Below are 22,195 nucleotides of genomic sequence, written 5' to 3' on the forward strand. Positions count from 1 at the left end.
AAGAATCCTCACAAGTGACAAACTATAAAACTTTCACAAAGAAACAAAGAACCATAGAACAAAAGCAAGAACCGCGATATCTGGTTGGAGAGCTCGACCTTCCAAGCCTTGGCAGGGGATGGAGTAGCCTTCGCAGGCTCGTGTTTGAGGTCGATGGTGTCTTCGTTCCTACTCAACAAAGGAGAGCATGGAGTGTTTGTGACGACGGAAGGCCGACTCTTGCCTTACACAAGCCCCGCAACGAACGAAGTCAAGAAATCTAAATACGTACCACATAGCAATCGAAAGACTATGGACTTTGTGCTTGCCTTGATCCACCAGCATGAGCTCAAACAGCGCTGGAACGTTAGTGCCGTCGCTGGCGAGCGCCATAGAGAGAATCGTCGTCCATCGCAACAAGCCAGCGAATATCCATTGATCGTGAAATGATACGCACTGCGCGATCTAGCTTCCTGCTGTAATGCAACTGCTGGAGGCCGTGCCATAGAAATCCAAGCTCATCCTTCCTCCAGCCTCACCGACATTGAGAAGTTGCGACATTGAGAAGTGAAAGAAACCCGCGAAATTCCTGGAAATATCTTCAGCCGCGAGAGAATCGAGCGCCAACGCCGCACGGCTCAGCGCATGATGATCCACCGTCGATTCTATGGACGGTCCGGATCCAAGAGCCCTGTGAGGTACGAAACTTTTAGGGCGGCCAGACCCTTTAGCTTAGGAGAAATTAATTTTAGGGTTTATAGGCCCCGGATCGGCGCGGATCGTCAATCGGCCATGGCGGAATTCGCCGAGATCGAGGCCGCGGATGGGATCCGGATGTCCTGGAACGTATGGCCGAGCAGCCGCGTGGAGATGGCCAGGTGCGTAGTCCCCCCCGCCGCCGTGATCTCGCCGCTCCAGCCCCTCGCGCAACCCGAGGCGGTGCTCCAGTACCCGCCGCTGCGCTGCCGGACGTGCCGCGCCATCCTCAATCCCTTCTGCAGCGTGGATTTCGCGGGCAAGATCTGGGTGTGCCCCTTTGATTTCTCGCGCAACCAGTTCCCGCCCCATTACAGCGAGCTGTCCGAGAGCTATCTTCCTGGCGAGCTCTACCAGCAGTTCACCACGATCGAGTACGCGCCTCCGGGCGATCGAGGGCTGCCGCCGCTCTTCCTCTTCGTCCTTGACACTTGTTTGGTGGAGGAGGAGCTCACTTTCTTGCGGACGTCGCTCATCCAGGCCATCGCGCTAGTTCCTCCCAATGCAATGGTGGGACTTATCACGTTTGGGACACACGTCCACGTCCACGAGCTCGGGTTTTCGGCCTGTGCCAAGAGCTACGTGTTTAAAGGCTCGAAAGAGGTGACCAAGGAACAGATATTGGACCAGCTCGGGCTCGTTTCTTTCCACCACAAGAGCGCGGGTGTGATTGCCGGGCCCAAGGATGGACTCTCCGCCAGCAGCATCAACAGGTTTTTGCTTCCTGCTTCCGACTGTGAATTCACTCTATCAGCAGTATGTTTTTCTCATTTTGTTTATTTCTCTTTTCTTTGCTAGTTTTCTGTTCGCTGGGATCGATCTCTAACGCAAAGTTTTTGGCTGCGCAGTTGCTCGAGGAGCTACAAAAGGATGCTTTTTCGGTTGCGTCGGATAAGAGAGCTTCCAGATGCACCGGTACTGCGCTGAATGTCGCCGCTGGGCTGCTCAATGCTTGTGTCCCTGGCACGGGTGCTAGAATTATGGCCTTTGTTGGCGGTCCATGTACCGAGGGGCCTGGAATGGTAACGTTTTTTTCCCTTCGAAATCTTGCTGTAACAATTGTAAAATGCGCAGATCGTTGGTAGCGAACTATCGGAACCAATTCGTTCGCACAAGGATATTGCAAAAGACGCAGTGCCTTACTTTCACAAAGCCATCAAGTTCTACGAGGGATTAGCCAGTCAGCTCGTAAACCAAGGCCACGTACTTGATGTTTTTGCTTGCTCACTCGATCAGGTATATAGCCTTTCTTTGTTTTTGGCGTATTGCTGATGATATGTACTGCTAGGTGGGATTGGCAGAGATGAAGGTGGCTATTGAAAGAAGCGGGGGCCTTGTCGTCTTGGCAGAAAGTTTTGGCCATATGGTTTTCAAGGAGTCCTTGAAGCGTTTATTCGAGGAAGGGGCTAGTTCGCTTGGCCTGTCTTTCAAGTACGTGATGACAGACTTCCATGAACAAGATGTGATTTCTCGCCTTGCAGTGGGATCTTCGAAATATCATGCTCTAAGGAAGTGAAGGTTCAAGGAATTATTGGTCCGTGCTCGTCAATGGAAAGGGTTGGTTCGTTCTTTTTGCGAAAATGTAGTGCTAAAAATTTTTTCGGTGCAGAAAGGACCCTCGGTTGCCGATACTGTTATCGGACAAGGAAACACTACAGCTTGGAGAATGTCTGGACTAGACAAGAACACGGCGTTGACAGTGTTTTTCGATGTAGCCTCCCCGACTACACAAGAAGCATCCAAAAGCTTCTACTTACAGTTCGTTACAAGTTACCAGCACAGTGATGGCCAAACGAGATATCGGGTTACCACTGTTACCAGGGCGATGGTAGACGGTGCTATAAACACAGAGGTATTTCGAAAAATCTTGTTTGTCATGGTTCTCAAGCTATTGGACAATGGTGTAGAGTCTCCAAGAAGGTTTCGATCAGGAGGCAGCAGCAGTCATCGTGGCAAAGCTAGCTTGCCATCGAATGGAGGCTGAGGTAGTTACTGCTGCATTGTAATTTCTCGGAGCTTACTTGTTTTTTTTTCTTTATTTTGTAGGACGAATTTAATCCCAGTCGATGGCTTGATAGGTTATTGATTCGACTATGCTCTAGATTTGGTGACTATCGGAAAGATGATGCGAGCTCTTTCCGTCTGAGCTCTAAACTCTCGCTCTTTCCCCAGTTTATGTTTAATCTTCGGCGATCTCAATTTGTTCAGGTTAGTCACCCCACACTTGCATCATTTGTTCGTGTCTCAAGTGCTGTTTTCCAGGTTTTTAACAATAGTCCAGACGAGACTGCGCACTTCAGAATCCTTTTAGACAGAGAAACAGTGACGAATTCCCTGTTGATGATTCAACCGTCTCTCGTGTCGTATTCCATGAGCGCTCCACCTTCGCCAGCGCTACTGGATGTGGCGGCCATTGCCGCTGATCGTATCCTTCTCCTGGATGCGTACTTTAGTGTGGTTATATTCCACGGAATGACGATTGCACAGTGGCGAAATTTGGGATACCAAAACCAACCTGAATACAAGGTTAGAGGGGTCCTTTTTTCTTATTTTCTTCTCTAACGGGTTAAGCTTTAGGATTTTGCGGACCTTCTTCAAGCTCCTCACACTGATGCGGAAGCAATTTCGAAGGAAAGGTTCCCCGTTCCACGCCTTGTCGTCTGTGACCAACATGGTTCTCAGGTAAAAACTGTTTGTGGCTTTTGATGGATTCAATATTTCTTGTTGTGTTTCAGGCCCGATTTTTGCTAGCACGGCTGAATCCATCGGCTACATACAACAGCGCACCGGCTGGTGCCGAGCTTATATTCACGGACGACGTGAGCCTTCAAGTTTTTCTCGAGCATCTTCAAAGGCTGGCGGTGGTTGCGCAGAATTGATGCGATTCATTTGCTGAAATAAAAGTTCTTATTTTACCTCCGACCACCATGGTTCCCTTTTTCAATCTCCATATACAAAAGACTAGAGATCCATTGCATTGTACAGTTGGGATCCAAGACCCCAAAAATATGTATTATTATTCATTCATTAGTCTTATAAAGTTTTGCAGCACTCACTCTAATTAGATTGCCTGAGTACTCAACTTTCAGAAGATTAACTGGCTATGCCATAACATGAGATATTAGTATTTTTTATTTCAAAAACTAATTCCCTGAGTGAGGGCTCAATTGCCTCCTGATTCATATTTCTTAATACAAATGCAACACTCTACCATAGTTGATTTGAAGTCCATATTATATTGTTCTTTTCATCTGTTACAATTGCTTGTTAAACTTATGCTAGAGGACATTTACATCCAGCACAAGCTGCAAGCATTTAGCTTGGAAACAAGTGGTGGCTTTTGTGAAGGCCTAAAGATGTTCGTACTAAGACAAATTGGTATGCAATGACTCCATATCCCTCATGTATGAGCATGGTTAATGCTACAAAATATGCTATCTACAACACATTCATCAACTTAGTTGGTTGATGTCAAAGGGATTGGAAAAGGGAAGAACAAAACAATACAAAAACATAGGAGGAAATAGTGGGGAAATAAAAGTAACGGAAGCAAAGGTAGAAGTAAAGGGATGAAGAGGTACAGAAGTGAGAGGAATGGATGAAACATAAGGAAGTATGAGATAAAAGGGAGAAGCCTCAAAGTCACATTTGGCATGATTGTGCTGCAACTAATCTATACCAAGAATGAGGTCAAAAGCTTGACTCGGTACCACCCGCAATGATTGCAACTCAAACTCGAGATCACCCACATGCACAAACCAGGTCTGCCTCATCCCGTGCACATACATATGTATGGCTCTTGCCATAAAAAATGAAAACTGGTTCCGCTGCACGACGCAAGTGTAGACGGCAACGTGTGGCAACAGGTCGAGCAATAGAAGATAAACTCGAACCTGTATCAACCAACATGAAGAGAATAATAAAAGACCTTTTGTTATAAAAATGAGTTTGGAAAGTAAACACTAGATGAACTGGTGCCAAGTGAACCCCTTGATGATACTCCCGAAAGAAAGATGGAGGGGTCATTGACTTATTTGCGCAAGGTTCCTCTATTATTCGCGCGACTCCTTGTTTCCCAAATGTATCTCGGTGTCTAGACCTTCCACTGCAGCAGCACCAATAGGACATTGTTGATGCCAAGGTCTCCACCTAAGAAATGGAGGTTGCTAACAACGCTGACAATGCCGATAAGTATGACCAACTTCATCACACACCTAGCAGCAAACATCACGGCCACGACCACGTCCTCATCCTTGTCCTTGGACTCGAACATCAGCAGCATCAACTTCCATTGGAATAGGACCATCGCCCATAAGAAGTGGAGCTGAAGGATATGCAACGAGAAGTGGAAGAGGCAACATCTCATAACGTTGTGCCAAACGAAGAGCATCGTCAAGGGTGGTGGGAGCAAGTGCATGCACAAGTCTAACAAAATCTTGACGAAGTGCTAGCCACAACATTCCAAGCTTGATCCGCTCTGACATATTTGGCTCCGCACAAAGCAAAAGACTTCGGAAATGAATGCCAAATTTTATCACCAACTTAGATGTCCTTTGGCGAAAACAATGCAATTGTTAAAAAGGCATCATCATAGTGTAAGGAACCAACTCGCCGAGGTGTCGTAGGCTAAAGGAACCCCGAAAACATGACCAAAATGACAAAGAGTTCATCGGATGGGACCAAGTCGAAGATCGAGTCCAAGACCGACTCTAGGACCGAGTTCGAGATAGAGTCCGGAATCGAGTTCGAGACTGACTCGGGGACCGAGTTCGAGTCCGAGTTTGAGACCGAGTTCGAGACGGAGTCCGAGATCCGAAATCGGGTCTGAGACCGAGTTCGAGGTCGAGTCCGAGGTCGGGTCCGAGATCGGGTCCGAGATAGAGTCCGAGATCGAGTCCGAGACCAAATCCGAAGTCGGATCCGAAATCGGGTCCGAGATCAAGCCAGAGACTAAGTCCAAATACTAATACGGGTCAAGGGGTGAAAGCCCAAAGCGTGCGTCTCCCAGGGGGGGGGGGGGGGGGCTGCAGGGGGTTCCAAAAGTATAGTAGGGATAGTGAGGTCCAAGAACCAGTTTTGAAGGGACTCTCCAGTGGGGCTTCCAAACCGACTTGAGGTTGAGATTGGGACCGAGAGGCCTTGGGTGGGAGTGAGCATGGACTTGGTTGGTGCCGGAGGGGCCATCCAAGGAAGTGCTCAAGAGCAGCTCCCACTCCCGAAAGGGAAACCGATTGCGGTGCTCCCGGCTCATGTGGAGTGGTGCCCCACTTGAGTACCATGCGGCTCATTGGTCCTCGCCCTTCCTAGGGGCTTGGGGGGGGGGGTAGAGGTACCCATACCGGGCCGCTAGGCCACGGTGTTTCGCCCCGGCGTCCCGAAGTAAGTGTTGCACTCAAGACTTGGGATTTAGAGGGTCCCATGATCAAGTCTTGTGGTACCAAGGGATGTTAGGAACCTGGAAGCTTGGTGTGCTTGGCTGCTTGTGCTTGCGGGGAGTGTAGCCGAACCTTAAGTCCAGTCTAACCCGGGGAGGGGGATTGGGAGTGATTTGGGAATCCGTGGATGGATGGCTAACACTCCATTGCTCGTGCAGTGAGTAGCTGAGACCAAGTAGGAGCTGGTACCATAGGCGAGAACCTTGGCAAGGGAACTTAGCAAAAGCCAAGGCAGTGTTGGACGGGTAGACAAGGTAAGCTGGCAAATTATAAAGGAAAAATTTGTGGCTTACAATTTGGTATCGGAGCCTTTTCCTCAGTTCTAGCGAAGGATAGAGGCGGATTGCTGGGAGATGGCAAAGGCGGGGCGCAAACGAACCAAGGCGGAGACGGAACCTTCGCCAGAGCTGGAGCCTCCGGTCGAACAAGAGGCTATGGATGAGGAATCCTTGCATGAGGATGACTCCAGCGAGGAAACTTCCAAGCAGGAGTCTGGTGGCGAGGTTCGGTCGTCCAAGGCTCGATTGGATGTTCTAGAAGGACAGTTGGCACAGACCAATGCCCTGCTAGAGACTCTCGTATGCAAGCTAAAGCGTGACGAGAAGCGGAAGAAAAAGAGAAAGACTGCGGATGCTGGCAGCGCAGAAGGTGCGGACCCTTCGGCAGGGACTGAGGCAGAACCAAACAAGGTCGAATAGACCGAAGTGGAATCAGTCCCTCAGGCAGTTCCCAAGTACAAACCAAAGCCCCCACCGGTCTTCAAGGGAGTGAATGACTATAAGGTGGTGGAGGATTGGTTTTACGATATGGAGGACTACTTCCGAGCGTTGCGATTACCGAGCTCGAAGAAGGTCCCATGTGCAAAACCATACTTGGCAGATAATGCCAAGTCTTGGTGGAGAATGACGGAGGCCAATGAAGGACCAGTGGCCACTTGGGACATGATGAAGGCGAGGATCCGCGCAACATACGTTCCTTCGAATGCCACTCTGCATCTTAGAGATGAGCTGAGTAGGCTGAAGCAGACTGGAACCATCCAGGAATATGTGAATGGGTTCATGGCAAAGAGGATACTTGTCACGGACATGGGGGATATGGATGCGTTCCATGCCTTCATATCAGGTTTGCAAACCTGGGCTCGCGGTGAGGTGATGCGCTGGAACTTGACCAACTACAAGGAAGCGTTGGATGCGGCCATCAAGGTGCATTTCAACGATAACCTGCAAAAGGGGAACACAACGGGGTCGGGATCCACGTTTAGCAAAGGGGCCAAACCAAGGGGAACGTATAGCAGGGGGAAATTCAAGAAGAGTTTCTCTAAGAATGAGTCCTCGGGGTTCCGGAAAGGCAAATCCGGTGGCCAGCGAGCGAGTACGTGGGGGAGTCAAGCGAAAAGAGACAAACCCACGGATAAGAAGGTCAAGTCGTATAGCAGCGTGGGAAACAACGTATGCTACAATTGCGGTGAAGTGGGACACTTTTCGAGGGAATGTCCCTACCCGAAGAAGGCTAGAGCTAATATGGCCATCAAGTCGGGTGAAGTCCAAACTGAGGTATGTGATCCAGTCCCTAACTCAAAGTTACTCATTACACGAGCAACTTTGGTAGAGAGTCGTTCGCGACATCTACTAGCCCTCCGAGGGAAGCTCGGAAGTAGCTTTGTTAAGATCCTTATTGACACGGGTGCTTTGGATAATTTTGTGGCTGCAGACATAGTCCGGCAAGCCGAACTAACGATGCAGCGGCTAGGCGAACCAAGGACTATAGAGTTTGTTCAAGGTAGCCAAAGCACCGATGAGGTACTTTGACAAGCGAGAGTCGAAGTAGGGACATGGAAAGTAGACATGGATTTCACCGTGTTGGACATGGCGGGATTTGACGTGATCTTCGGAATGGATTGGTTCAATCGGTTTGTGGTAGCCCTACATGGACAAGGTAGGAACCTTGTGGTACTGGCGAATGCCCAAGGAAGAAGATCTAGGGTGGAGGCCCAAGATCTAAAGGTAGGGCAAAGCAAGGCCAAAGAATCCTGCTTAAACCTGGTGTCCACGAGAGGACAACTCACTAAAGGAACTAAGGCAGCCTTTTTGTGCTTACTCTCGGTGAAGAGTGACAAAAATACAGGAATGAAAGAAGTACCTTTAGTGATCCAGCGGGTGTTAGACCAATTCCAGGATACCATGCCGGAGGAGCTACCGGCGGGGTTGCCCCCCGCACGACCAATAGAACATAAGATTGAGCTGGTTGAGGGCGAGGCGGTGGTTCGTCCACCCTATCGTTTGAACGAAAAAGAACTCGCGGAGCTCTAGCGCCAACTAGAGGAGTTGGTGGACAAGGGGTATGTTAGGTTGAGCAAATCGCCGTATGGGGCGCTGGTGCTATTTGTGAAAAAGAAAGATGGGTCTATGCGTATGTGCATAGACTACTGGTTGCTCAACAAGTATACAAAGAAGAACAAGTACCCTTTACCAAGGATTGAGGACCTGTTCGATAGGTTGGGAAAGGCAAAATACTTCTCGAGAATTGACATAAGGTCAGGATACTATCAGATCAGGGTAGCGGAGGAAGATGTCGAGAAGACAACCTGTCGAACGAGGTATGGGAGCTTTGAGTTTCTGGTGATGCCCTTCGGACTATGCAATGTGCTGGCAACGTTTTCGGCGTTGATGAACCATATCTTTGTACCCTATCTGGATCATTTTGTGGTCGTCTATATTGGCGACATCCTGATCTATAGCGAAACGCTAGAGGAGCATGCCAAACACTTGACGAAGGTGTTTGAGAAACTAAGGGAACACCAACTATATGCTAAAGAGAGCAAATGTGACTTTGCTCAACAAGAGGTAAAGTTTCTTGGGCATGTGGTGGGCAAGGATGGGCTCAAGGTGGACCCTGAGAAGGTCCAAGCGATCCAGGATTGGGAGCGACTATCAAATGTACACGAGTTAAGGGCATTCTTAGGGCTATGCAACTACTATCGAAAGTTTATCAGACACTATTCGAGAGTAGCCCTGCCCTTAACGGACCAAATGGGAAAAGGGAAGATGGTATGGACAGCGGAATGCAAGGCGGCATTCGTCCACCTCAAAGGGAAGTTGAGGAAGGCCCCCGTGTTGGCATTACCAGACTTTGGTAAGGACTTTGAGGTAGAAACAGATGCTTCAGACTTTGCGTTGGGCGCAGTTTTGAAGCAGGACAACCATCCAGTAGCATTCTTCTCGAAGAAGTTGGACAAGGCTCAACAAAAGTGGCCTGCCTATGAGAAGGAATTGTTTGCGGTGGTCAAGGCGCTCAAGGAGTGGCGACACTACCTTGGGAGACACTTCAAAGTTTACACGGACAATGTGGCAACGAAACACTTCTTGTCACAACCCGACCTAAGGGGAAAACAAGGTCGGTGGGCCAATGCTTTGGCCGAGTTTGATTGTGAGATCCTGTACAAGCCTGGGAAGAGCAACATCGTGGCAGATGCGCTAAGTCGAAAAGCGAGCTTGAAGTTGGCGATATCTAGCGCGACAGCAACCTTTTGGGATGATGTGCGGATTGCATACGAGAATGATGGTCTAGCACAAGAAGTGTTGCTGAGGAATCTAGAGGCGCGGGAAGCTCACCAGAGAGGTGAGCTGCCAACAGAAGAGAAAACGGGCTATGCAGAACGCAACGGACTCATATATTACAAGCAAACGAGGGTGTATGTTCCAGAAGGGGAACTAAGGAAGGTAGCCTTGGAAGAGTGTCATGACGGACCTCTCGCGGGACACGGCGAAGTGCCCAAGACGATGGGCTTACTCAAAAGGAAGTATCACTGGCCAGATATGGCTAATGACGTCCAAGACTATGTAAAGACATGTCCAACATGTCAGCAGGTCAAAGCCGTGACGAAGGCTAGTGGGGGCTTGTTGCAAAGCATCCCCATTCCAGATCGTCCGTGGAAATGTCTCACGATGGACTTCATCACGGGACTACCCCCAAGCGAGGGATTCGATGCGATATTCGTGGTGGTGGACCAATTTTCAAAGATGGCACATTTCATACCCACCACAACGGAAGTGGATGCGGAAGGTGTGGCAAAGCTGTTCTTCGAACAAGTGGTTCGAGTTCGGGGAAGGCCGGAAGAGATTATCTCATATCGAGATAAGATCTTCACCAGTAGGTTCTGGAGGACACTCCTAGAACAGTATCGCACCAAGTTGAAATTCAACACAGCCTATCACCCACACACAGGTAATGGGTATTAAGTCAAGATTGATGGCACTAACACTTCTTGACAGATGGACAAACGGAAAGGGTGAATAGACAGCTGGAGGATTATTTGCGATGCTATGTCTCGGGAGACCAGACCAACTGGGTAAGTCATTTGGGACTTGCGGAAATGTGTTATAACAACTCACCACATTCGAGCATCGGGGTGAGTCCATGGGAAGTCATCAATGGGCGAGCTATTGAAGGTCCTGTGGTACTCGGCGTGGCCGAGTATCATGGAGAGTTACCCGCAGTGGAGGCATTCACGGCGGAAAGACTCAACATTTGGAATCTAGTGAGGGATTCCTTGGAACGGGCTCAACAAAGGCAAACTAAGTACGCGAACCAAAAGCGTCGGGATGTGGAGTTCCAAGCTGGAGAGAAGGTGTGGCTGAACACCAAGAACCTCAGGCTACCAAGTGGGATCAGCCGGAAGTTGACCCAAAGGTAAAAATGCATGTATTCCTATAAATGAATTGATCTTGAGTTCCTTAAGCAGGTTCGCGGGGCCTTACGAGATTGAGGCTCGAATCGGTAAAGTGGCTTACCATCTCCGACTTCCTCGAGAGATGGGGAAGATGCATCCCGTATTCCACGTGAACTTACTCAAGCCATATTTTGAGGATCCACTTCGCAAGGACCAAGTAAGACCTTTACCTGAGGTTATCCAAGGGGAGGAGGAATACGAAGTCGAGGCCATCCTCAATGCGTGCAAGAGCAAGTGACAAGGACGCGAGGTGAGAGAGTTCCATGTGAAGTGGAAAGGATTTCCACACTGCGAAGCAACATGGGAACCGGAGGAGAACCTAGCGAACGCGCGAGATCTAGTGGAGGAATTTCTGCATGGCAGAACTCTATGTACTTATGCAAAGTTCAATTAAAAGTATCAATTTGAGAAGTTGAGCAATGGCATATGTTGGGACCCAAAGGCGCGCCGAAGGTAAGCTAATTAGCATGGGTTAGCTAGGTCGACCAGGCGTAGGGAGCTACGCCCGACTCCCTACGGGGATGTCGAATCTGTAGACATATTCTACAGAGGTTGGGTTCGAGTCCCAACCCCCTAGTAAAGCAAGGCTGGGTTCAAGTCCCGACCCCATACTAGGGCGTGGTGAGGTGAGGAGTATAGGGACACCTATATTCCGTTGTCATGGGCTCTTGGCTGGGGAGGCTAACTTAGGCACACCGCTAAGTGGGGGGATGCCCCCGGAGACATGGTCAACAAGTCGTAGGATAAAATGAGATGTTCGATGTGGGCATCGAACTTCTTCTATGGGTGGTGGAGTTGTAAGGAACTAACTCGCCGAGGTGTCGTAGGCTAAAGGAACCCCGAAAGCATGACCAAAATGACAAAGAGTTCATCGGATGGGACCAAGTCGAAGATCGAGTCCAAGACCGACTCTAGGACCGAGTTCGAGATAGAGTCCGGAATCGAGTTCGAGACCGACTCGGGGACCGAGTTCGAGTCCGAGTTCGAGACCGAGTTCGAGACGGAGTCCGAGATCCGAAATCGGGTTCGAGACCGAGTCCGAGGTCGAGTCCGAGGTCGGGTCCAAGATCGGGTCTGAGATCGAGTCTGAGATCGAGTCCGAGACCGAATCCGAAGTCGGGTCCTAGATCGAGCCAGAGACTAAGTCCAAATACTAATATGGGTCAAGGGGTGAAAGCCCAAAGCGTGCGTCTCCCAGGGGGGGGGGGGGGGGGGGGGGCTGCAGGGGGTTCCAAAAGTATAGTAGGGATAGTGAGGTCCAGGAACCAGTTTTGAAGGGACTCTCCAGTGGGGCTTCCAAACTGACTTAAGGTTGAGATTGGGACCGAGGGGCCTTGGGTGGGAGTGAGTATGGACTTGGTTGGTGCCGGAGGGGCCATCCAAGGAAGTGCTCAAGAGCAGCTCCCACTCCCGAAAGGGAAACCGATTGCGGTGCTCCCGGCTCATGTGGAGTGGTGCCCCACTTGAGTACCATGCAGCTCATTGGTCCTCGCCCTTCCTAGGGGCTTGGGCCTTCCTTCGGGATGGAAGTGGGGGGGTAGAGGTACCCATACCGGGCCGCTAGGCCACGGTGTTTCGCCCCGGCGTCCTGAAGTAAGTGTTGCACTCAAAACTTGGGATTTAGAGGGTCCCATGATCAAGTCTTGTGGTACCAAGGGATGTTAGGAACTTGGAAGCTTGGTGTGCTTGGCTGCTTGTGCTTGCGGGGAGTGTAGCCGAACCTTAAGTCCAGTCTAACCCGGGGAGGGGGATTGGGAGTGATTTGGGAATCCGTGGATGGATGGTTAACACTTCGTTGCTTGTGCAGTGAGTAGCTGAGACTAAGTAGGAGCTGGTACCATAGGCGAGAACCTTGGCAAGGGAACTTAGCAAAAGCCAAGGCAGTGTTGGACGGGTAGACGAGGTAAGCTGGCAAATTAGAAAGGAAAAATTTGTGGCTTACACATAGTCGTCAGAATGTCCAAAGGTGTGTTTGAAGACGTTCGGAAGAACATTTCAATCCCCACAAGTGGTTGCGCACAAACCATTGTACCACTGCAATGCCGTCCTTTAGAGACATGTGAGAAACTCAGAAACATCGAGCATCATCCTAAGAATGATATATGGCAATCACCGTGAAGTGATCGAACCAATGGTACATATCATCCCCAAGATTCCCGCGAAAGAACTCCGGCCGAATGCAAGGATTGGCACTAAGAGCAGGAGGAGTTGTTCCACGTGCCATGAACGCTGCCATCAACTGAGTTTGATTGTTCGATTGCAAGTGCATAGCATCAAGTAATTGTACCAACTGTTGCTCCAGAGTCAAAGGAAGAAATTGCTGATCTGCCATGAAGATGAACGAAAAAAAAGAGCAAAAGAAGAGAAATTACAAAAAGTTAGAAGGAAATGGTAGATCTAGACAATGCAAAAAGCTAGATCTAAACCAAAATCCTGAAAGGAAAGAACAAAAGAAAGGAAATGGAAAAAGCTAGATCTAGACGATGTAAAAGCTAGATCTAAATCAAAATCCCAAATCCAAACACTCCTCAGGGATAATCAAAGGTGCCCCTCACCTCCACCAATGTGAGTGTTTAGAATATGGAAAAGGAATATAGAAAATAAGCATTTTAATTAGCCCAAAAACCTTAGCTTATATATAGGAGCAAGTGGTTCGGATTGAAACCAATCCAACGGGTACCAAAATCCCACTATGCTAATATTAGTATACGGCATCGTAGTAGTACACTTGGCCTTCACAATGTTAATATTGTAAAATAAAGAAAATTTAAATTTACTTTTTAAAAATAACTTACTATGTAATATATATATTATTTAAAAAATTAAATTTTAGACTGAAATAAAGTTTATAGGTTATAAATTATTTTAATATTTCAGTGGTTTAAATGAATAAATATAAATTTTTAAACAAATTAAACCTAAGGTATTACTATTTTTTATATAATAAGTAAAAAATTAAATATAAATAAATTAAAAATTTATTATTTTATAGAAAAATATATAAGTTATTATTTAAATTATTTGTATTTGAGCTGACAGTGGAAAGAGAAAATGCTCTTCTAGAGTCAAATTTTATAAAAAATAAACAGTACTTTCTTTTTGCTAGTTTGATTTTCTAGTTTTAATAAATAAAAATGTGTTATAATGAATAAAATTTAATTTGATTGGAATTTTTAATTATTAAAATTTATATCTATATCACTATATCATTATTATCACTATTGTTTGGCAAAACATTAACCTCCTTAAGTGATGCATTAAAAACTATTTAGCATAAGATAATTTATTACTAGCATATAGTGATATCAGCTCTATATAGTTTTAATTTTATATTGATTATTGATATAAATAATTTAAAGTATTTTTTGCTAGTTGCACAGTTTATAATTTTTATACCACTGTTACCATAGAAATATTTTTGGTGTAAATTAAATTTAAAATGTTGTATTTGGATATATTATTGATGTTTTTCATTATGTTTTTATATTTTAAAAAAAAATATAAGAAATTGAATGAACTCCCCAAGAGTTTTCCAATCCAGCATTTTTCTTACTTGATGGATTCTCCCAACCTTAATGAGTACGTTGAATAAGTAATTATATGCCATTGTGTTAAGATTGTAACAAGCTTCTTTGATCAGTCACTAAAAGAACATGAAAATAACGTTTGAATCTTTTTTTTTTGCAAGATCTTGTACACTGCAATGTGGCTAAAGTAGAAGCCTTAGAATGTAGCTAGACTCCCCACCAGAATTCCTTCTAAAAACTTTGATTCGAGAACTTTGTAAATCTCTGTCACTAAGTATTCATCCACTGCTGCAATGTCGATTGAAGGATTGAGCTCGTCTATAATATCTAATATATTTTTAATAGAAGTATAAGCTTATTAAAAGCACATAGATTCAGTATATTACTATTAATTATCTTTATAAAACTCTTAGAAAATTGTATCTTGTTTTATGCAAAATTTACATGTAATCTCATTTTCTTTTTATATAATTTTTTTTCTTTAGAAAAGAACATTGTGAATGTAAACTTTTTAAATTAGTTGTGCTAAATGACACAACTATAGATGAAGGTTTTATGTTTTAACTTAGTTCCAGCAAATAAATTTCTTAAGAATGGATTAAATGCTCATTCAGACAAAAGAAACAGAATATACTTCCCATTGGAATTATAAGAAATGGCACTGAGAAATGGTTGTCAACTTGAGAGCGTTTCTGCTGAATAACAAATATTTTTCCGTTCAATGCGTTCTCATAGCTCTGAACGAACGAATGGGATGGGATACATGCAAGTTCGATTTGCTGTTTTATCTGCTTTGAACGATATTTCGATACCTTCCATTCAATCTGTCAAGGTAATTTAAGCATACAAGAAAGCAGCCACCACACCAATTCTGCTGGTGGTCTGGGTTACAGTGGCGGCAGCTTGTACACACATACGTAGAACATTTCTGTCAGTCCACTTAAACCCCCTTGGATACAATCGCTTTGGCGTGCTCTCATAAAACTTTGGCAATGGAGCTCGACAGTGTCCCAAAAAGGTGTAAAGTCTGGCTCTGCTACAATGTTGGGTTCATTCAACAGCAGAAAAGCAGTTGGAGTGGGAGAGCATGTGAAGATCAGAAGTTAGCAGATCTATCCAATTATAAAACTAAAAAGAAAGAAAACTATCGTTGCTAGGTTCCAGGGCCACCATGTGTTGCGAGCAGAATCTCTAGGAGCTAGAAGAGCTTCTTCGTGCATTCATTGGAATCGAGACATTTGAGGGAGTGGCAGTGGTGTCATTTTCAAGAAGGCGCTGGTCGCTGGTCGGTCGGTAGTTTGGTTCAAAGTTCAGACCTTCCAGCAGCACGACTTGCTTCCTCCCTGTTTTGTCAAGCGCCTCCAATTGGTGAAGGTGACGGTGAAGGTGACGGCAGCGGTAGTGGTGGTGGTGGTGGTGGTGGCGAGCCACTGTACCGTGCGTAATGGTTGGTGTTTCTATCATCTTTCCCAAGACTTTTCTCTTCCTCCTTGTGAGAGTTTGAGAAGTCTGGGAAAGCTCTTTAAATTATTCCGGGAAGAACATGGTGGGCGGTGGGGCGAACATGAGACACTGTTCCACTCGCTCACACAACTCACTTGCATCAATGATCGCCAAGTTCGTAGCGTAAGCTGATAGCTAGCCTTTCTCTACCTGAATCATGGGCTTCTTTTCAACTTTTCTTTTTTTTTGGAATCTAAACAGCAGACATTTGTGGCTTGTGTGTGTCGTCTGCCGCCACAGGTTCAGAAAGTGTCCCCGCAGCGAGATATGAACTCTGAAACCGAAGGGGCTTCTGTTTCCTGCTGTGCTAACTCACCCGTCGGCATCAGATTCAGTCGCTTATATATACACTTCGAAATTGCAAATGTCGCTTTTCCTATGAATACTATTCACCATTCAATGGCCACATGAACTCGAAAGCAACAAGACGACGATCCTAAGGTTGAATCATCAATTTTTCTGGTTTGGTTCCATCAACAAACTTAGGGGGACAAGTTGGACCACTCGAACTTTTTCGTCGCCCAACTTGGGATCAAATGGGGGATCAGTTTCGCTTTGAGTGTGACCCAAGAGAACTTTGATCCAGTGCAACTTGCAACTTCATCACTCCGTACTGCTATATTTCCATCAAGGAAATTTTTTTCGTACGCTGCATGTGGCCGACGGACGTGGCGGGCAGGAAACCAATGACCGTTATTCCGTCGCAATCCCACCCGCCACTCCCACGACGCCACGTCACGGCCCTGTTTCTTCGTTGTCTGGAAGAGCGAAAATGTTTTCGTTTATCTTCGAAAGCTTCACATGGAAATGATACCGAGACACGTTCTCACGTGGCCGTGGGATCAGAGTTTCTCCGGAAAGATGCCGAAAGATTCGGCTGGGATTCCCTTGTTGAATCCCATGGCACCAATGCGTTGAAATGGAGTGACATGGGAGTGGGGTGCACGACGGACAAAACTTTCTTCTCTCCAATTGGCCGGCACTTTGATTTGTCTTTTCGGGGTTCCACTCATGGGATAGATTACAATTTACATCTTTAAAAAAATGTGGAAAGCTTTCCACCGATTTTTTTCTTTTCTTTAATCGCTTTGCAACAACGACAACGGCCAACTGAAAGAACATGGATTCGATTTAAGCGTTACTCGCCAGATGTTTGATTTGGATCTGGGGCAATCTAAGGCGTTCGTTTGGAAGGTTTGATAATTGTTACGAGCTGGCTCCTTGATCAACCAAAGTAGAAAATGGTTTGCTTGGATTGAAAATTCCTTGAAGATGCGCCCGCCATATTATCCAAACTTTGGAAGCATCATCGCCGCCTTCGACATACATTGTCTTAGTGGATTCCATCTCTATCTAAGATAGATTCCATTTCCATTTCATTTGGAAACTTGGACGATGACATGGTTCTTCCCAATCTCAAGAGCAACGATTTGCTGACTGGGCGTGGTAAAAAACATGTCTTTTTACTCCTCTTTTACCACGCCAGTCAGTGGTCACGCTCGCCGCAAAATCCAACACGCCGCCACGCCACGACCATTATAGGAAATGCATGTGTGGATGAATCATCAAACACAGAGAAAAAAAAAAAAGCCTTTTTACTTTTGACTGCAGTTTTTACCATCTCCACTACTTACACGCCCTCGGTCAAAGTAAAAATCGGCGCTCCTCCCAAAACCCAACCAACCAACGTTTCACCTTGTTCTGTTATTTCCGTTGATCAGACAGTGGCTGTCCGTTAGTTTAATTCGAAGCTTTCCGCCCAAAAACACTCGAGCGATGGAGAGAACGCTCCACCAAAACGCTCCCGGGATCCAGCTAAGTCACGCTTTCTTTGAGCGGTCCCAATGCGGCGGCCCGGGGATCGCCCGCTAGCTTAGCGATTTGGCCGAGCGATCGCCTCCCCCCTCGCCGTATAAAAACCCCCTCTCTTGTTGAGCCATTCATCCATCCATTTCATTCATTCAATTGCCCATCCTTTCCCTCTTTTTCTCGCCTTCTTTCTTTCTTTCTTTCTCCCATTCGATTGATCGCTCCCCCTCGCCTTCCTCTCTCGCGATCCGCGAGTTCTTGGGCTGGATTTCGCAGCGGCAGGGTCTTGATTCCTCTGTTTCTTTGGCGACAAGGCGAGGATACGAAGATTCTCCACGCCGTCTGCCGAAATTTCGACCTGCATTGCGCGAAATCCAGCGATCCACCGGGTTTTTCTCTCCCGATTCGTCCCTCCAGCTCCCATTCGATCTCGTCTTTGCCGGATTCTTGGATGGATCGCCCGGCCAGAATCTTGCTTCTTGTTCTTGCGTGCTGCTGCGCATCGCTCTTCTTCCCGCTCGCCGCCGCCTCGAGAGCGCTCAAGGATCATCGACACCAGGGATTCAATGCTAGCGCCAGCGCCAGCGGAGCCATCGATAATCCCAGGTCCGATTTCTTCCCCAGGGTTTCTTGTTTCTTGGATGCTTCGATTCCTCGTTCTTGTCTGGATCAGTGCCCCTGCTTGGGCGAGATTTGGAGGAATTCCTTTCGGATTTCCAGTCCCATTCCTGTTAGCTAGAGCATTAGGTGAGATGTGTTGATTGTCGAGGCAGAAGAGGTACTTCCTAGTCGTTGTTCTTCTGGTGGATTTCCACCAGGGAGATTCGAACCCCTGGTCTGGTCTCACTCTTACTGCCGAGATTCGAACGCGCGTCCTCTTTGTCCTTTGAAAAAATTTCGACTCACTCCGGGTCTTTTTCTCAGAGGGAATGGCACACAAAGGAGGGAAGCGTTCTCGCTACTGGGCTGTGGCAGCAGCGGCAATCCGATCGACGACTGCTGGCGCTGCGACTCAAACTGGCACAACAACCGCAAGCGCCTGGCCGAATGCGCGATTGGATTCGGCCGCAACGCGATTGGGGGTAAGAACGGGGAGATCTACGTCGTCACCGACTCGAGCGACGACGACCCAGTGAACCCCAAGCCCGGCACGCTGCGCTACGGCGTCATCCAGTCGGAGCCGCTGTGGATCATCTTCGAGCGCGACATGAGCATCCGGCTGAGCCAGGAGTTGATCGTCAACAGCTACAAGACGATCGATGGGCGAGGCGCCAACGTCGAGATTGCTCACGGCCCCTGCATCACGATCCAGTACGTGTCCCATGTCATCGTCCACGGCATCGCGGTCCACGATTGCAAGCCTGGGGGACCGGCGATGGTGAGGAGCAGCACGACTCACTTCGGATGGAGGACGGTGTCGGACGGGGACGGGATTTCCATCTTTGGATCCAACAACATCTGGGTGGATCACTGCACGCTCGCACGCTGCACTGATGGTCTCATCGATGCCATCATGGCTTCCACGGACATTACCATTTCAAACAACCATTTCAGCGACCATGACAAGGTGTGTGCTCTGCTCTCTCTCTTTTCTCCAAAGTATTCCTTGTTTACAGCAATTCCCCGGACTGGGTTCTTGCATGGGTGTTTTTTTTCTTGATGTGTTCTTGCGTCTTTGCTCGCCAGGTTGCTTGGGTGATTGTTTTCTTTATGTGTTCTTGTGTGTTTGCTCGCTAGATTGCGTGTCTTGGAAGATTTCTGGTAGCGTAACTGGTTTTTCTCACGCTTGAGTTGTCGATTTGCAGGTGATGCTCCTGGGACACAACGACGATTACACTGCGGACCGGGCAATGCAAGTGACTGTAGCTTACAATCACTTTGGACAGGGTTTAATCGAAAGAATGCCGAGGTCAGCCTCATCCTTTTGCTTTCTTAGCGCACGGGTTTGGCTTTTCTAAACTGGATTTCGTTTTCTTCTTTTGCTTTTGTAGATGCCGACACGGATACTTCCACGTCGTCAACAACGATTACACCGAGTGGAGGATGTACGCCATTGGAGGCAGCGCGAACCCCACGATTAACGCCGAAGGCAATAGATTCTTTGCGGGATTCAACGAAAACTCGAAAGAGGTAACTCTTTACAACTTTTTGTTTGTATACACAAACCTCATGTTTGCTTCTAAACAGATAACAAAGCGAGAGTACACGGAGGAATCCATATGGAAGAGCTGGAACTGGAGATCCGAGGGGAACTTGTTCCTGAATGGAGCGTACTTCATCACGTCTGGAGCTGGATCCGGGTCGGTCTACGGCAAGGCCTCGAGCCTCGCCGCCAAGCCCGCGGCCTACGTTGGTGAGCTAACTCTCTCGGCAGGAGCACTTCTCTGCGGCATAGGATTTCCATGCTGACTTGAGGATGATCATCGCCATCGCCATCGCCAGTCGTCATCAGCAGCTGTACAGCAGTACTCCTATAGCTCCTCGATCGGTCTCGCCCTCTTAATTAGCCACTGCGGACTACGATTTTTTTGAAGGTCTCGGACGGAATAAGCGGTGTTCCATCGCTAGAGGGGTGGTTACACGATGGAGAGAGAGAGAAAGAGAGGAGCTCCATCTCTCTTTTCCATCTCCATGGAAGCAAGAAGAAGAAGGAAAGTCTGGCAACCTCGGCCGGGAATGGAAGAACACTGGAAAGAGTTCTCCAGCCTTGGCGCGGAAGCGTTGTTTGTTTGCTCTTTCCATATGAAACAAAGAAAGTAGCTTTAAGTACCTCCGGAAGTTTTAGTTTTGCTTGATTATAACGCGAAGAACTTGTTCTAGCTCTTGCTTCCCTTGTGCTTAAACGCTGCCGGACACAAGTTACTAATCAAGCAGTCGCCACAGCGAGGACGAAGTGGAGTGCAAATGGTCTGACCAAATCCAACCTGCGAAGAAAATCGATGCATGAAAAAAACATGGAACAAAAGCGAACCAGCAATGGATTGATCGGAACCCATTCTTCCCTCGGCAGCCACGACTCTAGCGAGATCCGCGTCTCCTCTGGAGTTTTCGTGTCCTTTCAAAGCAAACAAGTATGGATCACAGTCTAGAGAGAACTTTGCTGGAAGAAACAACGTACCAAGCGTTTCTTGGATGTTGATTTTGGATGTGAGACCCATTCCAGCCGGTTTGTGATACGGTGGACGTGAGTGTCGACACAAATGCCATGCACGCTCTCCCAGCCGACGTTCATCACCTAGATAAAGTTTTGGAACTCCGAAGGAACAAAAGGAAGAACTTTGTTTTACCAGATGAGCCATCTTTGGGCCGATTCCAGGAAGAGCGAGGAGTTCACTGAGCGTTTTAGGAATGTCTCCTTGGTACTTTTCCAGGCACAGTGCCGCGACTTTCTTGAGATAACTGGCCTTTCTCGCATAGAAGCCAACCTTTCACGAGTCACAGGATCAGAAAAGAGTCGCGAACGCCAGAGTTTTCCGCACCGGATAGATCGCATCTCTGATTGTCGACTCTTCGGCTTTGGAGAGATCTTCCATCGACAACAAGTGCCGCTCCGAAAGCCGCTTCATCGCACCTGAGCAGGCTTAAAGTTAAGATCCGAGGGGTATAGGAAACGATCAGAGTATCAAATAATAAACACCATGGTTTACTTCGTCTTTAGTCTGGCTGGAGAGCAGCGCAGATATGAGAACTGCAACTCTTCGCTCCTGAAAAGCGAAGAAAATCCATTTTGTTCTTCCAAGAAGAAGAAGAAACTAAAAACCTTTGGTGGAAGAGAGATTCCAGCTTTCTCGCATCCCATGGAGTCGACTGGGGCATCCTCAGAAGCTCTCATTTTGCGTATCCCTTCCAAAACTTCTTTCCACTTTGGAGGCTCTCCTGTTAGATGATTACTTTGCTACAAATAAAGATGGAATAGAATTGAATAGAAGCGCTACCTTTCTTCTTTAAATCCATAGCTTGATTGCCATCGTCACAATTTCCCTATCGAAAGGAATGAAAAAAAGAAAGAAAGAGAAAGAAAGAATGCGAACCTCGTAAGAGACTTTTACAAATGCACGCTTGGAAGCCCTCTGGCTATGGACATTCGAAGAACTCCTTTTGTAAGTCCTAAGGCTGGAGGGGCTGGATTCCTGCTTGATCCTCCTCGGCACAAACGCATCGCTCTTGAGCTCAAACTCGGAGAAAACCGATGAAACATCGCGATTCCTGCGATGCGCCTCACGAGAAAATGAGTGCATCAGACAAGAAAGGAAACTCACTGTGCAGGAGGAGGCGCGCCATCGCCAGAAAACTCCGCCATTAGAATTAATCGAAGAAACCTAAAACCCTGCGATATGTTCCATCAGGAATGTAAAATAAAATTTGCTGATGCTATTGACCAGTCAACGAAAATTGTTGACCACGTGTCCATTGACCGTGACCAGTCAACGATGGCCGATGGGTCAACGGCACGACTT

At 47.3% G+C, this 22,195-nt stretch overlaps 3 protein-coding genes across 3 annotated transcripts; 2 read left to right on the plus strand and 1 right to left on the minus strand.

Annotated features, from left to right (window-relative positions):
* Positions 1-723: 723 nt before the first annotated feature.
* On the plus strand, positions 724-3,660 carry LOC9660846 (protein transport protein SEC23). Its single transcript, XM_002982208.2, has 11 exons — positions 724-1,491; positions 1,584-1,757; positions 1,810-1,971; positions 2,024-2,166; positions 2,217-2,292; positions 2,345-2,587; positions 2,643-2,720; positions 2,782-2,943; positions 2,998-3,261; positions 3,313-3,417; positions 3,471-3,660. Exons 1-11 carry the CDS (start codon positions 772-774, stop codon positions 3,612-3,614), a joined length of 2,271 nt encoding a protein of 756 aa, XP_002982254.1. The 5' UTR covers positions 724-771; the 3' UTR covers positions 3,615-3,660.
* Positions 3,661-17,865: 14,205 nt separating this feature from the next.
* On the plus strand, positions 17,866-20,507 carry LOC9635956 (probable pectate lyase 18). Its single transcript, XM_002982209.2, has 5 exons — positions 17,866-18,344; positions 18,663-19,305; positions 19,544-19,647; positions 19,730-19,868; positions 19,926-20,507. The coding sequence occupies exons 1-5, from the start codon at positions 18,190-18,192 to the stop codon at positions 20,145-20,147; spliced, it is 1,263 nt and encodes a 420-aa protein (XP_002982255.1). The 5' UTR covers positions 17,866-18,189; the 3' UTR covers positions 20,148-20,507.
* On the minus strand, positions 20,279-22,054 carry LOC9635957 (endonuclease III homolog 1, chloroplastic). Its single transcript, XM_002982306.2, has 10 exons — positions 21,998-22,054; positions 21,770-21,944; positions 21,674-21,719; positions 21,499-21,614; positions 21,376-21,442; positions 21,218-21,309; positions 21,026-21,163; positions 20,857-20,973; positions 20,710-20,793; positions 20,279-20,662 (listed from the first exon to the last, which is right to left on the minus strand). The coding sequence occupies exons 1-10, from the start codon at positions 22,036-22,038 to the stop codon at positions 20,555-20,557; spliced, it is 984 nt and encodes a 327-aa protein (XP_002982352.2). The 5' UTR covers positions 22,039-22,054; the 3' UTR covers positions 20,279-20,554.
* Positions 22,055-22,195: the final 141 nt, after the last annotated feature.

This window comes from Selaginella moellendorffii, unplaced genomic scaffold (genome assembly GCF_000143415.4).
Source record: "Selaginella moellendorffii unplaced genomic scaffold, v1.0 SELMOscaffold_53, whole genome shotgun sequence".
NCBI classification, from domain to species: domain Eukaryota; kingdom Viridiplantae; phylum Streptophyta; class Lycopodiopsida; order Selaginellales; family Selaginellaceae; genus Selaginella; species Selaginella moellendorffii.

Bases quoted from the DNA above. Each gene is read 5' to 3' on its own strand.
- LOC9660846 (XM_002982208.2), top strand. From the start codon at position 772: ATGGCGGAATTCGCCGAGATCGAGGCCGCGGATGGGATCCGGATGTCC. The intron at 1,972-2,023 runs GTATATAGCCTT...ATGTACTGCTAG, and splicing joins TTGCTTGCTCACTCGATCAG to GTGGGATTGGCAGAGATGAA. The intron at 2,588-2,642 runs GTATTTCGAAAA...ACAATGGTGTAG, and splicing joins ACGGTGCTATAAACACAGAG to AGTCTCCAAGAAGGTTTCGA.
- LOC9635956 (XM_002982209.2), top strand. From the start codon at position 18,190: ATGGATCGCCCGGCCAGAATCTTGCTTCTTGTTCTTGCGTGCTGCTGC. The intron at 19,648-19,729 runs GTCAGCCTCATC...TTGCTTTTGTAG, and splicing joins TTAATCGAAAGAATGCCGAG to ATGCCGACACGGATACTTCC. The intron at 19,869-19,925 runs GTAACTCTTTAC...GCTTCTAAACAG, and splicing joins TCAACGAAAACTCGAAAGAG to ATAACAAAGCGAGAGTACAC.
- LOC9635957 (XM_002982306.2), bottom strand. From the start codon at position 22,038: ATGGCGGAGTTTTCTGGCGATGGCGCGCCTCCTCCTGCACA. The intron at 21,310-21,375 runs GTGTTTATTATT...AAGCCTGCTCAG, and splicing joins TAAAGACGAAGTAAACCATG to GTGCGATGAAGCGGCTTTCG. The intron at 20,794-20,856 runs GTACGTTGTTTC...TTGCTTTGAAAG, and splicing joins CAACATCCAAGAAACGCTTG to GACACGAAAACTCCAGAGGA.